General features: G+C 41.9%; 1 protein-coding gene across 2 annotated transcripts in view; it reads left to right on the top strand.

Annotated features, from left to right (window-relative positions):
- The window catches only part of scap (SREBF chaperone), a 73,076-nt gene that overhangs the window by 33,771 nt on the left and 24,605 nt on the right, over positions 1 to 14,700 (top strand). For both annotated transcript variants that reach the window (XM_028580869.1, XM_028580868.1), the window contains exons 13-19: positions 1,170 to 1,558; positions 3,241 to 3,390; positions 8,515 to 8,716; positions 9,835 to 9,950; positions 12,157 to 12,703; positions 12,853 to 12,938; positions 14,132 to 14,214. In XM_028580869.1, the coding sequence (XP_028436670.1) occupies positions 1,170 to 1,558; positions 3,241 to 3,390; positions 8,515 to 8,716; positions 9,835 to 9,950; positions 12,157 to 12,703; positions 12,853 to 12,938; positions 14,132 to 14,214 (1,573 nt within the window). The remainder of the gene's footprint in view (positions 1 to 1,169; positions 1,559 to 3,240; positions 3,391 to 8,514; positions 8,717 to 9,834; positions 9,951 to 12,156; positions 12,704 to 12,852; positions 12,939 to 14,131; positions 14,215 to 14,700) is intronic.

Genomic DNA, 14,700 nt, shown 5'->3' with positions numbered 1-14,700 from the left:
GAAATGTTGCACTTATTGAACCTAAAAAACAGTGAAACAGTTGAACAAATCTACAGTGGAAACACCTTCAACCGTGACATTTCCCTTTAGTTGCAAAATGTAATGTGCCAAATTATCGTTTTTCTCACTTAAGTTGTGATCGTTAGGAGCTGAAATCGAAATTGCGATCAAAATTTGATTCATTGCACAGCCCTACTGTAAGAATGCATGTGGATAATTTGTTTGTTGTGACCGTTGGTAAAATAAAGATTAGTTATCAAGACAAGAAGAAAATACTGTATGCATGATGATCGAACAGTGCGATGTGTAGAGCTGGGCGATATGGAGAAAATTAAATATTACAATATTTTTGACCAAATACATCGATGTCGATATTGAAGGGTTCACTATTGGTGCTTTCACAAATATTTACACGGTCTGTTACTGACTTGAAAGACAATGGTCAAGTTGTTTGTTTGGCATGGGTTATTTCCATGGCGCCAATGTCCCAATTCAGCATTCTGATATTATTGGACGATAGGAAACCTCTGACACTTGAATTCGTCACTAAAAAGTGACCGCAGAATTGTAATGAAGTTGCTTGATATTGATATTGTACTTTGTGCACTTACTGTATATAACGTGTGATTTGACAATGAATGAGTGACATTTCATTGACAATTACCGAGTCCTCAATTTAGGTCATCCTGTACATCTCATCTAGAGCTGGAGAAAATCAAATATCAGGATCATTTTGACCAAATACATCGATGGCAATATTGAAGCGTTCACTATTGGTGGTTTCACAAATATTTACACAATGAGAGTTTAGATAAATAATCACCAATAATGTGGATACCATGGCAAATTATAAAACAGTAAGTAAGTCCAGAAAATGACATCACTGTAATGCAGCCTTTAAAACCAGGAAAAGACAACATGTGTGTCATATTATGATATCCAAATTGTAAGACGTTATCTAGCCTCATATATCGATATATTACACAGCCTTGGCAATGTGATATATGAATGTAAACATGAATAAAAATTCCTCTTTATGGAAAAAGTCCTGGAGGTGGAGACGTGACCGAACACCAGTGTAACGAAAGCAGAAGTCAAAGCAACTCGAGCAGAAATCTCCGATAACACAGCTCTAACAGATAACTATCATTCATTTGCTTCATCTCCAGGTTGGAACGGTGATCTGGATCGGCATCCTCGTCTACACCGACCCAGCTGGCATACGCACTTACCTGGCTGCACAGGTGTCTGAGCAAAGCCCTCTGGGAGATCCCGGAGGAGGCGGTCTGCCCCCTCACCTCGGGGTGGCCCCCGTCTTTCGTGGAGGCGATCCTACCAGTACCCTCGGCATCAACCCCGCACCGGCTCCTACTCCCATACCTGAGAACCAGTCACAGGGCCACCATGGCTCCTCCAGGGTAGGGCCCCTCCCAGAGGCCCCGCCTCCCGCCGTGCCCCAGATCACCTGGGGAGCGGAGGACGAGGAGGGCTGGAGGAGGCTCTCCTTCAGGCACTGGCCATCGCTTTTCAGCTACTACAACATCACTTTAGCTAAGAGGTGAGTAGGCCAGGAGAGTTATTCAGTGTCTCTGTATTCTGACTTATTAGATATAATACAGGAGGATAGTCTCGCATTGCCAGACTTTCCTCCACAGCGCTGTAGAAGAGGGTCTGGCTAGTCCGCACAACATTCCGGGATAGAAGGAAAAGCTTGTTCTGGTTTATGGGCATTTCTTTGAATCAATCACAATCTTCCTGGGGCGGCGCTAGGCGCCCGATGGAGCAACGTCGCCTCTGCTAAATAGCCTCGGGAAGGAACTTGTTTTGCCAAGTAACGTGTGTACGTACAAAAGTAGTTTTAGTCGTGCGACAGAAAACTCAGATTGGACAGATAGTCTAGCTAGCTGTCTGGATTTACCCTGCAGAGATCTGAGGAGCAGTTAACCATGGTCCTCAGAAATCCACCGGAGTTTAGAACACCAACACAAAGAAAGCCCAAGGTGAAGGACATCCGACCAAAAAACGGGAGACATCCGACCAAAAACGGGAGACATCCGACAGCACCGGAACAATCGCGTAAATGAAACGTTGTTAATATAGACTAGACTTGGGATAAAGCCTGCCATTGGCTGCCTGAATGTTTTAGTTTTTTTTCCCTATCCCAGAATGTTAACTCATGCAGCCAGACATTTCTCCAGTGCTGACACCGCGCTGTGGAGGTTAGGTCTGGCAATGGGTGGATAGTGTCAGTAAAAAACTATTCAGAATTTTGTGTTATACCCACTAAAAAGGACCCACTTTGACTCAGAAATGGCTTTCCTTTAATGATTGAGCAGTCGCCTTACAGTCACTGCATAAGCTCATTCACCAGTTATGAAAACTTTGGTTAGAATATCAGACTTCATCAACCCGTTAAAATGCCATTTTATCAACCACAACTAAAAGATTTACATTATAGGATTTTATTTAAATAAATGGAAAGAAAATTCTAAAACTGGACAAAAACCCTCCTGCACTTCCTTGTATTCTGGGATTTGCCAATCATCTTTATCATGCCTGCAGCTTGTCCAGTATGCAGCTGCTAGATTGACTGGTACCAGAAGGAGGGATCATATCTCCCCGATATTAGCTTCTCTTCACTGGTTACCAGTCAAATATAGAATCAATTTTAAGGTAATGTTACTTGTCTTTTTTTTATTACATGGATTGGCCCCTTTATATATTGCTGATCTCCTTACCCTACGTCACTCCTCCAGGAACCTAACATCGTCTCATCAGTTCCTTTTAGCTATTCCACAGTCTCGGATGAAAACAAAGGGGGATCGTTGTGGCCCCGAGACTCTAGAACATACTTCCCATTCATATTAGGTCCTCCTCTACTGCCGAGATCTTTAAGTCTCGTCTTAAAACACATTTTTATTCTTTGGCGTATGATTTAGTTTAGGGACATTTGTAAAGAAGTGTGTTGTTTGTATGATGTTCACTGTGTCTATATTTTTATTGTCTTCCTTTGTTTTTATAACCTAATATAACTTTGTACAGCACTTTGTTCAGCCTAGGTTGGTTTTAAATGTGCTCTATAAATAGATTGACTTGACTATGACATACTAGCATTTTCCTACTGGCTGGACCTGTCCTTATGTCCCTATGTAAAAGTGCATTGGCCGGTTTTGGATTTCGATTCTGAAGAGCCCCTCAGGTTTTGTAATATCCTCTTTATTACTGGGCGTTGTGTTTCAGGTACATCAGCATCCTGCCCGTCATTCCCGTCACCGTTCACCTGAGCCCCCAAGAGGCCATTGAGACGCGTCACCCTCAGGACACAAAACACCCCCCACCATCTATTCCCAAGGTTGCTGTAGATATACAGACGGACCTCACGCTCTACAAGTTAGTATACAGACATACACACACACACACTAACACACACACACTAACACACACACACACACACACACACACACACACACACACACACACACACACACACACAGACGTGCACTTGAGTGACCTGCTTATTGTCACTTTCCAAAGTATCCCAGTTTTTAACGAGCTTATTGACATGACAAAACTTTGGACGAAGAAAGTAACACTGAGAGCTGTAAAGTTGTCAACTATTAAATTAATTGGCAACTATTTTGATAATTGATTAATTGCTTTGAGTCATTTTTTCTGATTTTATTTTATTTTAATTTTTTCTGACTCCAGCTCCTTAAATGTGAATATTGTTTCTTCACTGCTCCGTGACAGTAAATGGAATGTCTTTGAGTTGTGGACAAAACAAGACATTTGAGGACGTCGTATTGGGCTTTGGAAAACACTGATCAACATTTTTCACCACTTTCTGACATTTTATAGATCAAACAACTAATCGATTAGTCAAGAAAATATTCAACAGATTAATCGACAATGAAAATAATCGTTGGTTGCAGCCCAGGTAACACTAGAGGTCCAAAATACCTGAGACTGCGTCACCGTATTTGACAGAAATATATTAATTTATCTGTATATATTTCTGACAATTTGATAAACAAAAATGTATATTATGCTTGAGTAAATAAAACTTAACTTAATACACACACACACACATAAACTAGTGTACGCAGGGGCCACAGCAGTGAAAGGTCCTTGGCCTTGGGTCTTTCCAGCAGGGTGTCATTGAAATGATTGCACAGTGGACATTGAAACCTTCAAGTCCCTTCTGCTGAAGTCTTTATCTGAAGGTAGAGCGGTAAAGTAGAATAGATTCCAAGGTAGGGGCTGCATAATTAATCACAATTTCATCAAAATCGCAACATGGACTAGTGCAATATCAAAATCGCACAGGGGCACAATATTTGTTAAAGGCAAAATACTTATTAATTATTAAGTATTGTGGTGCTGCAGAGACGTCCCGGCCTTTTGGTACAGATATACACAATATCTTGCATCATCGTGATTGCAATATCAGTCAAAGTAATCGCAATTAGATATTTTCTTCCCATCGTGCAGCCCTATTCCAAGGTGTTCTGGAGACAAAGCCAAGGAGAGCTCTCCCAGTCTAGGGCTGTACCCACGAAGGCTATCAGCTAATAGTTAGGTCATGGCCGCGACCGTCACATTAAGGAAGGCGACAGCTCCGTTCGCAGCTTGTTTAGGTGACCCTGAGACGCAGAGAAGGCTGGTGTGATAAAGGTGAACACGCTGTTACTAACGGAGCAGGTTGCAACACAGACAGACAATGTTTTCTAATCCCTAGAAAAGATCTTGGCATGCCACGAAAGAACAAAAACATACTGATCTCAACGGCTCCACCCCTATATTGCACACTGAATAACAAAAAACGCTCAATATGAGTATTTCAAGTCGACTGTGGGGGTCTGTCGGATAATTTCATTCATCGACTTTCCAGGGGTAGCCCTATCGCACTTATATCTCGCACTTAACCGAATAATGACAAATCAGATTTTTGTTTGTTTTTGATTAGCAATTTAGCATTTAGAACATTCATGTGATAAGGTCACATTTTGATCATCAAAGTTGTTTTCTTTTGCTTCTTGAAGATTAGAATAAATTACAAACTGTATCTTTGTGTTAGGGTTGCGTTAAAAACATTGGGTCAAGTGTCAGTAGACTGATCTCATATGAGGCAAAATTACAGACAAAGAAACGGAACAAAGACGAGGGAGGCTTGTTATCCCCCGCCTTCTGCATGTATTGTCTCTCCCTGACCGGACCAGCCTGGCCGACTGGTTGCTTTAAAGGCACCTGTGATCTGAGATGCAACAGTGGAGTCGAAAAGGGTTAATCCTGTATAGTTTCTGATGGATTACGCATTCCTTTTTTTCTAACGCCTACGTTTTACATCATCAAGGACAAAAAAAAAACAGATCTCATGCATTGATTCTTTTTGTTTTTTGTTGTTGCAGTTTAGGCATTTAGGTGTTGGCTAGCTACTTTTCCTTCTCCATTTAAAAGCTGTAAGCCAAGAAGTTGTTCAGTCTCATTTGACTTCTTTTGGTCATCTCAGAGTGTGTTGAGGGCTGAGATTTACCAGTTTGTCTTTGAGCTCTGTTTCCACTGACAGATCTTTGAGTCACTGTTTTGATAGTAGTTACGTCTGACTAATGCTGTGCATCTGAAGTACTCGCGTGCTGCATTGCATTACTTTGACAGCTGGCAACCGAGAGCTGTCATCACAAGGCTTTTCCGTTGATAGGTTAGAAAATGTAGTTATTATAAAAGTCCTTGTTTTTTTTTTTTATGTGATGAAACATTGTTAAACATGTCGCCTCCATTTCAGGAACCACTGAAATGGCAGACTGATCTCGTTGAGTGGCGTATGTATGACACGCTAATTCGTATGCCGTTTTTGCGTGTTATCAAGATGCATAATCGCGTTTATCAACGCCGTTCGGCCGCCATTGACCTACATTACGTGTGAATTTCCGCTGTAGCGAATAGTATAAAGGGACGTAAGTCCGCGGATGGGTAAAACGGGACTTTCATCCAGGAGAGCTGGATCGCATCCCACGTGTGCCGTTTTTCAGCCGTTTGTTTTTTCATCTTTTGAGCCTTCCCCAATGTTTCTTTCCTAAACCCAACCATTTTTATTTATTTATTTATTTTTTGTGTTACTAAAGTCTTTCCCAATGTTCTTTTCCTAAACCCAACCTTTTGGCAACGCCACATGGTGTGTATGTTTACATCCATGGATTGCTCAAAATGCGTACAGATAACACGCCATTTGGCTTTAGGAAAGTGGCGTGTATGTTTACGCAAAGTCATGACGCCATGTTGGAAATGGAGTACATTCTTCGCAAAAAGGGGCCAAATAAGACAAGTACCAGCTGGCACACCATCTCCAACATCAGAGTCTGGAGTTCAGTTTTCACTGTGCTGTGTTGTGTAAGGCGAAGTGTTGCTGCTGAGTGGAAGGCTGAGCTCCTCGTTTCATCTTTGTACAGTAGATACAAAGGCTATCAGCTACTGTTAGGTCACGGTCGTGGCCTTCACAGTGAGGAAGTGGCAGCTGAGTTTACGGCTCGTTGAGATGACCCTGAGACGGAGAGAAGGCCAGAGTGATAAACGTGCTGTTACAGTAGAAGCTGGTTGCAACACAGATGCATTTTCTAATCGCATGAAAAAATCTTTGCATGCTCAAAAGACATGAACAACAATGGACCATTGATATGATAGAGGACTGTGCGTAGTGCTGCTGGAAGAAATGGCTGATAATTATATTACAATGAATCATGGTATTTGCTTTCCTTACAGAAGGATTAAGGGTTGACAGGTTACCAGCGCCTTTTACATGAGCTATTTGTGAGTCTATTAACTTATCAAAAACCCAGTTAATTTGTAATTTGGCAGTGTGAGCCCAAATACAAAAGGATGAAAGTAAGACTAAACTAAGATTTTTAATTCTAGTTGTATGGTCCATCACCCATAAGGATAAAACTTTTTTTTTTATCATCTTGATGGGATTTAAGATGCTGAAAATGTCATCACATCATCTCTGGTTTGAGTCTGCCCGTGTAATCTAGTATCTCTCTTTCCCTTTGTTTCCCGTGCTCTCTCTCATAGGTCTTCTCTTTAATAGTGGAATAAAACACTGACACAACATTCTTCACACTTCCAAATGCAGTATGTACTTGTAGCTTTGCGTTAAAAGCAGAGTTTTAGTTTTACAGAGCAGCAGACCAGGGTTTTAAGGACTGGTATTTCAGGCAGGGTAGGTCACACTCCTTTGGCAGGTTTCATCATCACAGTTATGCCACATTCCACAGCAGATAGTAGAAGATGAAGAAATACTATGCCATACTCTGCCAGGTGGAAAGTTCAGCACATTGTTTATTAAATAGGAAAGTGTATTTAAGGATCGCCCCTTTCAATTCATGGTTTTGTTTATATGACAGGGACAGTGCTCATTAATCAACAGCATAGTAACTGTAAATGAGCCAGAGTCAGCTCAGCAGGCTAATTTTAATCTGTTGTTCTTGGCCAGTTTTAAAATGACAACCCAAAAAACCCTTTAGATGAACCATTGTGTTTTCAAGGGGGTCCAACATACAACAAACAAAATCACATACATACATACAGACGGACAGACATAAATACATACATACACATATATACATACAGACACATACATACATACATACACACACATACATACAGTACATACATAGATATACACACACACATACATACATACACACATACATACACACACAAAATTACACACATACAGAGATACATACACACACACATACACACACATACATACATACATATACACGCACACACACACATACATACATACATACATACATACACACATGCATACATACACACATACATAGATACATACACACATACATACATACATACATACATACATACATACATACATACACACACACACACACACATACATACATAGATACACATACATACACACATAGATACATACACACACACATGCATGCATGCATGCATGCATACACACACACACACACACACACACACACACACACACACACACACACACACACACACACACACACACACACACATACATACATACATACATACCCACAATCCGTTCCCTTGAACCCATGGCTTCTGCACAAAGTAAAAAATAAATGCCATGAAATAATAAAATGATACACAAAACCATGTAAATTATAACAAATCTGTTGACATTAGGATACACAAGAAGACATTACCATTAAAGGCAGCATAAATGAAAGCCTCCAAAAATGAGACTTATCAAGTTGTTAAAAACGAGAAAGAGCCGACAGCTTTGGTGAGGATCTGAACATGTGTTGCACATGTTTAGGTAATTTAAAATTTTTTTTTAAATAATTAACTGTGTATTTATTATTAAATGTAAATCTATAACTGTGGCCACTAGTAGGCTGTGGTTGTACTGGACAGGGTCCACAGGGTGATTTTGTATAACCGTGTAGAAAACGGTTTAGCAGACTACAAAAACAATTTGACTCCCACTTTGTCGCTCTTTCTATTCAGGGTGGCAGCTCTGGGCCTGGCGGCGGGCGTCCTGCTGGTTCTTCTTCTCTTCTGTCTCTACCGGGTTCTCTGCCCGCGTAATTACGGCCAGAACGGTGTCACTCATGGGCGCAGGCGCCGAGGGGACCTGCCCTGCGACGATTACGGCTACTCGCCACCCGTCAGCGAGATCTCACCACTGCTGCTGAGGGGCCACAGTATGGTGAGAGTTGACTCAGATCAAGAGTACACACACACACACACACACACACACCTAGATGACTGTATAAAAAAACGGCATTTTAACCATTGGGATGTTAAGGATATGTTTTTATAATAGCCATAGACGTACAGCAGGACAAAGCCAAAATGCCTCTCCAGGGGGGTGTGGGAGACATGAAGAGGAGGCAAAGATACTGTGTGAGCTGATGGTACTTCTTGGAGTCATAGCTCTTATCACACAGACATTAAACACATGTTGATATCATTAAGTGTGACTTATACTCCTGTGGATATCATAATTTGTGATGTCCATCAGGATTAAACTTCCATAAATCCACTTAGAAATCATAGAAAAGAAGACGCTTCAGTAGTACGCAGTAGTTTCTTCAGTACTGAAGTAATCCACTTTGTACATCCATGGGTACATCGAACAAGAACCAATTTGCCAAAATGTAAACAAACATAGACTCAAAACAGAATGCTAGTACTAGTGTATGTAGTTATGACGTTGTTACGTTTCCTTGTGGAACACTCATTGTACTTGTGTGTGCATTTCACCTCAAGAGTCCAATTACTGAACAACAACAGGACACTTGTTACCCAAAAAATACAAACCGTGGAAATTAAAGTGCTCATATTATGCTTTTTGGCTTTTTTGCTTTCCTTTATTGGGTTATATATCTTTTTTGTACATGTTATAGGTTTACAAAGTAAAAAAGCCCAAAGTCCACCCCAAAGGGAAAACATTGTTAACAAACTGCTCCAAACAGCTCTATTGTAGTCCAGCCTTTACTTCCGTTACAAACGTGCGTCACTTTGTAACACATGTCATAATGCTCGCCTAGCTGCTAGCATAGCACCCCCTCATACTCTGCTTCTGACTGGCTAGTAGTCCTTACCTAGCTACTGCGCATGTGCGACTCCCAACAAAGATGGAATAGAAGTGAGATGTCTCACTCTGTAGCTAAAACAGAGAGCTCAACACACAGGGTGAAAAGACGAGCTGCAGCAATGGGCAGTACAACAAAACCTATTCTGGTACAACCTCAAAATACAATTATGATGCACTTTAAAACCCATGTGTTCAGTTGGTGTATGCTTCTTCTTTCTGTCTTGCAGGACATTGAGTGTTTAGCCAGTGATGGGATGCTGCTGGCTAGCTGTTGCCTGGAAGGACAGATTCGGGTCTGGGACGCCCAGACTGGTGACTGTTTGACTGTCATCCCAAACCATGGGTGAGAATATATACAGTGGGGGAAATAAGTATTTGACCCCTTGCTGATTTTGCAGGTTTGCCCTCTTACAAAGAATGCAAAAATCTACAATTGTAATCATATGTACATTCTAACAGTGAAAGACAGAATCCCAAAGAAAATTCCAGAAAATCACATCATATGAATTTATTAAAATTGATAACCATCTGATGAGGAAAAACAAGTATTTGACCCTTTGGACAAACAGCAAGTATTCTGGCTCCTACAAGCCAGTTAGTCTTTCTTTAAGACACAGCCCCAATCCGAAACAATTATCTACATCAAATACACCTGCCTCACCTCGTTACCTGTATAAAAGACACCTGTCAACACCCAAACAACCAGCATCCAACATCACCACCATGGGCAAGACCAAAGAGCTTTCTCTGGGACATCAGGGACAAGATTGTTGATCTGCACAAGGCTGGGATGGGCTACAAGAGAATCGGAAAGCAACTTGGAGAGAAAAGATCAACTGTCGGTGCAGTTATCAGGAAATGGAAGAAGCACCACACCACGCCAACCTCCCTCGGTCTGGGCCTCCACCCAAGATCTTGCCTCGTGGGGTGTCCCTGATCATGCGAACGGTGAGGAATCATCCCAAAACCACAAGGGGGGAACTGATGCATCAACTGAAGGCAGCTGGGACCACAGTTACAAAAGAAACGGTTGGTAACACACTACGCCGTCATGGATTGAAATCCTGCAGCGCACGCAAGGTCCCCCTGCTCAAAAAGAAACATGTACAGGCCCGCATGAAGTTCGCCATTCACCACCTGGACGACTCAGAAGAGGCCTGGAAGAAGGTGATGTGGTCAGATGAGACCAAAATAGAACTTTTTGGCCTCAACTCAACTCGTCGTGTTTGGAGGGCAAAGAACGCTGAGTACAACCCAAAGAACACCATCCCCACCGTCAAGCATGGTGGTGGCAACATCATGCTTTGGGGGTGCTTTTCAGCCAAGGGGACGGGACAACTCCATCGTATTGAGGGGAGGATGGATGGGGCCATGTATTGTGGAATTCTGGACCGACATCTCCTTCCCTCAGTGAGAGAGCTGAAGATGGGTCGAGGATGGGTGTTTCAGCACGACAACGACCCTAAGCACACCGCCAAAGCAACAAAAGAGTGGCTGAAGAAGAAGCACATCAAGGTTCTGGAGTGGCCTAGCCAGTCTCCAGACCTGAATCCGATTGAAAATCTTTGGAGGGAGCTTAAAATTCGAGTTGCCAGGCGACAACCTCGAACCCCGAATGATTTGGAGGCTGTCTGCAGGGAGGAGGGCCAACATCCCTGCCGAAATGTGCACAAACCTTGTCACCAACTATAAAAACCATTTGACATCTGTGCTGGCCAATAATGGCTTTTGTACAAAATATTAACATGCTGTTTGTCCAGGGGGTCAAATACTTGTTTTTCCTCATCAGATGGTTATCAATTTTAATAAATTCATATGATGTGATTTTCTGGAATTTTCTTTGGGATTCTGTCTTTCACTGTTAGAATGTACATATGATTAAAATTGTAGATTTTTACATTCTTTGTAAGTGGGCAAACCTGCAAAATCAGCAAGGGGTCAAATACTTATTTCCCCCACTGTATATATATATATTTTTTTTGTTTTTGTTTTTTGAAAGTGATTTTAGTTGCTTTGTTCTGGTCACGCTTGTTCCGTATGGTAACATGACCCCACACTTCTTGTTTCATTGTTTTATGGAATTCAATTTTTCAAAACTAAATATGTACAGTAAAAATCATACTCACAATCACAGCACAACCAATACTGGATTTTTAAGGATTTTTAATGTCTATTTGTTTTAAAAACTAATGGCAGTATATTGAGCAGTATATTGGCCAATGGTTTTTACATAAACCCATAAAATAAACAAATATTTTTATAACAATTGTGACCATAATGACCAAGTTCTGAGCAGTACATTTGACAGTTAATAAATAAAACTAAGCAGTGTTCTCTTGTGGTCAAACTATGTGATTGTGACATATATTATTTTTTTAATTATTTCTGCACTGTAATTTATTGTCTATCAGCTGACGTGTATGCTGATAACGATACACATCTTAGCATCCACCGAGAATATTAGGCAGATCGATTATCCCTCTCAATAACTCTCCGTATAATTTATTGGTGCCTTGCAGCTAACTAACTGTACTCGGTTTCCTCCTTAGGCTCAGACGGAGCAGCAGCAGTGGCTGCTGGGAGCAGCGGGACGGCTGGGACAGCGTGAGCGGAGCCGGCGAGACCGAGTGTTTAGGCTCCGAAGCTCACGGATCCTCCATCAGCGGTGACGGCCTATCGGAGGGAGAGGGCTACCCGCTGAGACGCCGCACTGCTCCCAGCCGGCCGACGCTATTCACCGACCAGCCCGATCTCACCCCGCTCATTGACACCAACTTCACCGACCAGCCCCCCTCCCACCTCTGCACCCCGCCCAGGGATGGCTTTGACTTTGGAGGTCTGGTGGAGCGCGCCTACATGGAGCACGAGCCCCCGTCGCCCTCCGCCTACCCCTCTCCTTCCTCAGCCTCCTCCTCGCCGCCGTCAGGAGCTCAGCTCCAGAGAAGACCCAGCTTAGGGGATTCAGCCGCCTTCTTAACCCAAGATAGAGCCTCCGCAGCGGGGACGCAGGCGACGGCAGACTGGGAAAGCTCTGTCTGGGCCATGGAGCTGAGAGGAAATCTAATAGCTGCTGGGAGGAGCAGCGGTAAACTGGAGGTGGGTAAAAATCTATAATAAATATTCACCTTATGCCTTTTCTGTTTGTTTTTGTAAAGAAAAAAAGATTCTATTTTTTCAGGGTCATGATGATGACCAGATTTACTATACATTATTGTAAAATGAATGTACACTTTAAACTTTGTCAGTTGTGGGATGCAGTGGAAGGGTCGTTACGCTGCGTTAACGAAGACGGAGTCTCTGGGATCACAGCCCTAGCCTTCCTCAACAACAGGTGAAACATACACACACATGGACTACACACTGCTTCCTCTGGAATGAGACCAGTTGCTGTTGTTGTTTTTTTGTGCCACATCCATATTGACGTGGAGCATGTATTACGTTTTTTTAATCCCAGTTAATTACCGACATGAAAGACAGTTTCTAAACTCTAAGTTCATACTAGTTTGTGTCAGGGGTAATATTTTAGTATATGTTATTTCCCCATCCTTTTCACAAAGGGTTGTACCTTACAGTACAGTATTGCTGCATACTAAAGGCCATTTAACACAGTTTGTGTGAAATGTTTCTTCTAGACAACATAAACAATGTATGTTGTATCAGCCAACTTGTTGCATCAAAATCAAATCAAAACAGTCTGCAGTTAAAGACTTAGAGTTGTCGGAGCAACAACACATAACTTAATAGTATGTTCAGTTACAGTTGGTAAATTAGTGGTGCATTCAGTGTTATTGTAAAATACCCTTTTGTCATCTAGTGGTTCTTCTTTTTGTAGTATAACGGCAATTGACTAGTAAAATAAGTTTTGTTATAAGTCTTTGTTATTACATTCTTAATTAAAAAAAAATGATTGGACCATATTGCCTTAGCAATACATAAGCCATGCTCTTCTTTATTTTAAAGTATCGATGCAGGCACCGTTAAGGCACCAACACCATTTATTATTATTAGGACCGGTATCAGAAAAAAAAACCAAACAATAGCCAACCCTAGTCTGGGTCCTCCACAGGGTGACTAGACACCAGTCCTATAATGCCAATTAGGAAATCAGAGATGTGTCAGATGTTTTCCCGATTTGCCGTTTGTTTTGTTTTTAATGTCGTGATATAGGTCTTAAATTTAATTTTAAATTTGACTTGGTTAAAGGGTCACTCTGTGAACCACCTTCACTTGTATTAAACTGAGCCGGGCGCAAGTGGAAGAAGCATTTACCCTGTCCAGTGCTCCCCTCCACCAATCCTCTGTCAGCCCCACCCCGAGCTCCACCTCCCACCTAGATCTTGTCTTTGCAACATTGTCTTTAATCAGACACATAGTCATTTGATAAATGCTAGAGATGAGCCCCTTCTGATTTGCTAGTATATCAAAAAGTTTCTCCCATAATTTCTCCCAACCCTGATTGTTAATGTTAATTAAGACAATGTGTGGCTATACTATATCCTGAGACTCCATGTTTTTCCTCCTCAGAATCGTAGCGGCTCGGCTGAACGGGTCTCTGGATTTCTTCACTGTTGAGATAAACAAGCCTCTGGGTCTGCTGCAGTACAGAGGTGAGGCTCAACAACATGACTCTGATGGGTTTCATTACAATAGTGTAGCCGAGTTGTGTTTTTATTTTGACCAGTAAAAACCTGTTTCATACTTTAGCATTTCTGTATATTTTTTACAGCTTGTGTTATTGATTTTTTTTTTTTTTTTATGTTAAAGGTGCTGTAAGTGATGTCACGTGTTTTTTTAGGCTACAACTTTTTTTCACATACAGCAAACATCTCCTCACTATCCACGAGCTGCCTGTCCCCTGAACACACTGCAAAAAAAACAGACCGCCCAGGCTCCACAAACACCAATAAAAACAAACTGCGCCAACCTGCACCACGAAACATAACAAACCAACCAGCCAATAACCTACAAGAAGAATTTGGGGGTGGGGGGGTTAGTGCGCGGAAGGGACGGGATGAGGAGGAGGGATGGGCGAGCTAGCCTCTGTTTTGTTTGACAATACTTCGAACGTCAACAAGAAGTGACGTCACCCTACA

This window comes from Perca flavescens, chromosome 6 (genome assembly GCF_004354835.1).
Source record: "Perca flavescens isolate YP-PL-M2 chromosome 6, PFLA_1.0, whole genome shotgun sequence".
Taxonomy (NCBI): domain Eukaryota; kingdom Metazoa; phylum Chordata; class Actinopteri; order Perciformes; family Percidae; genus Perca; species Perca flavescens.
This window is presented reverse-complemented; position numbering and strand designations above follow the sequence as displayed.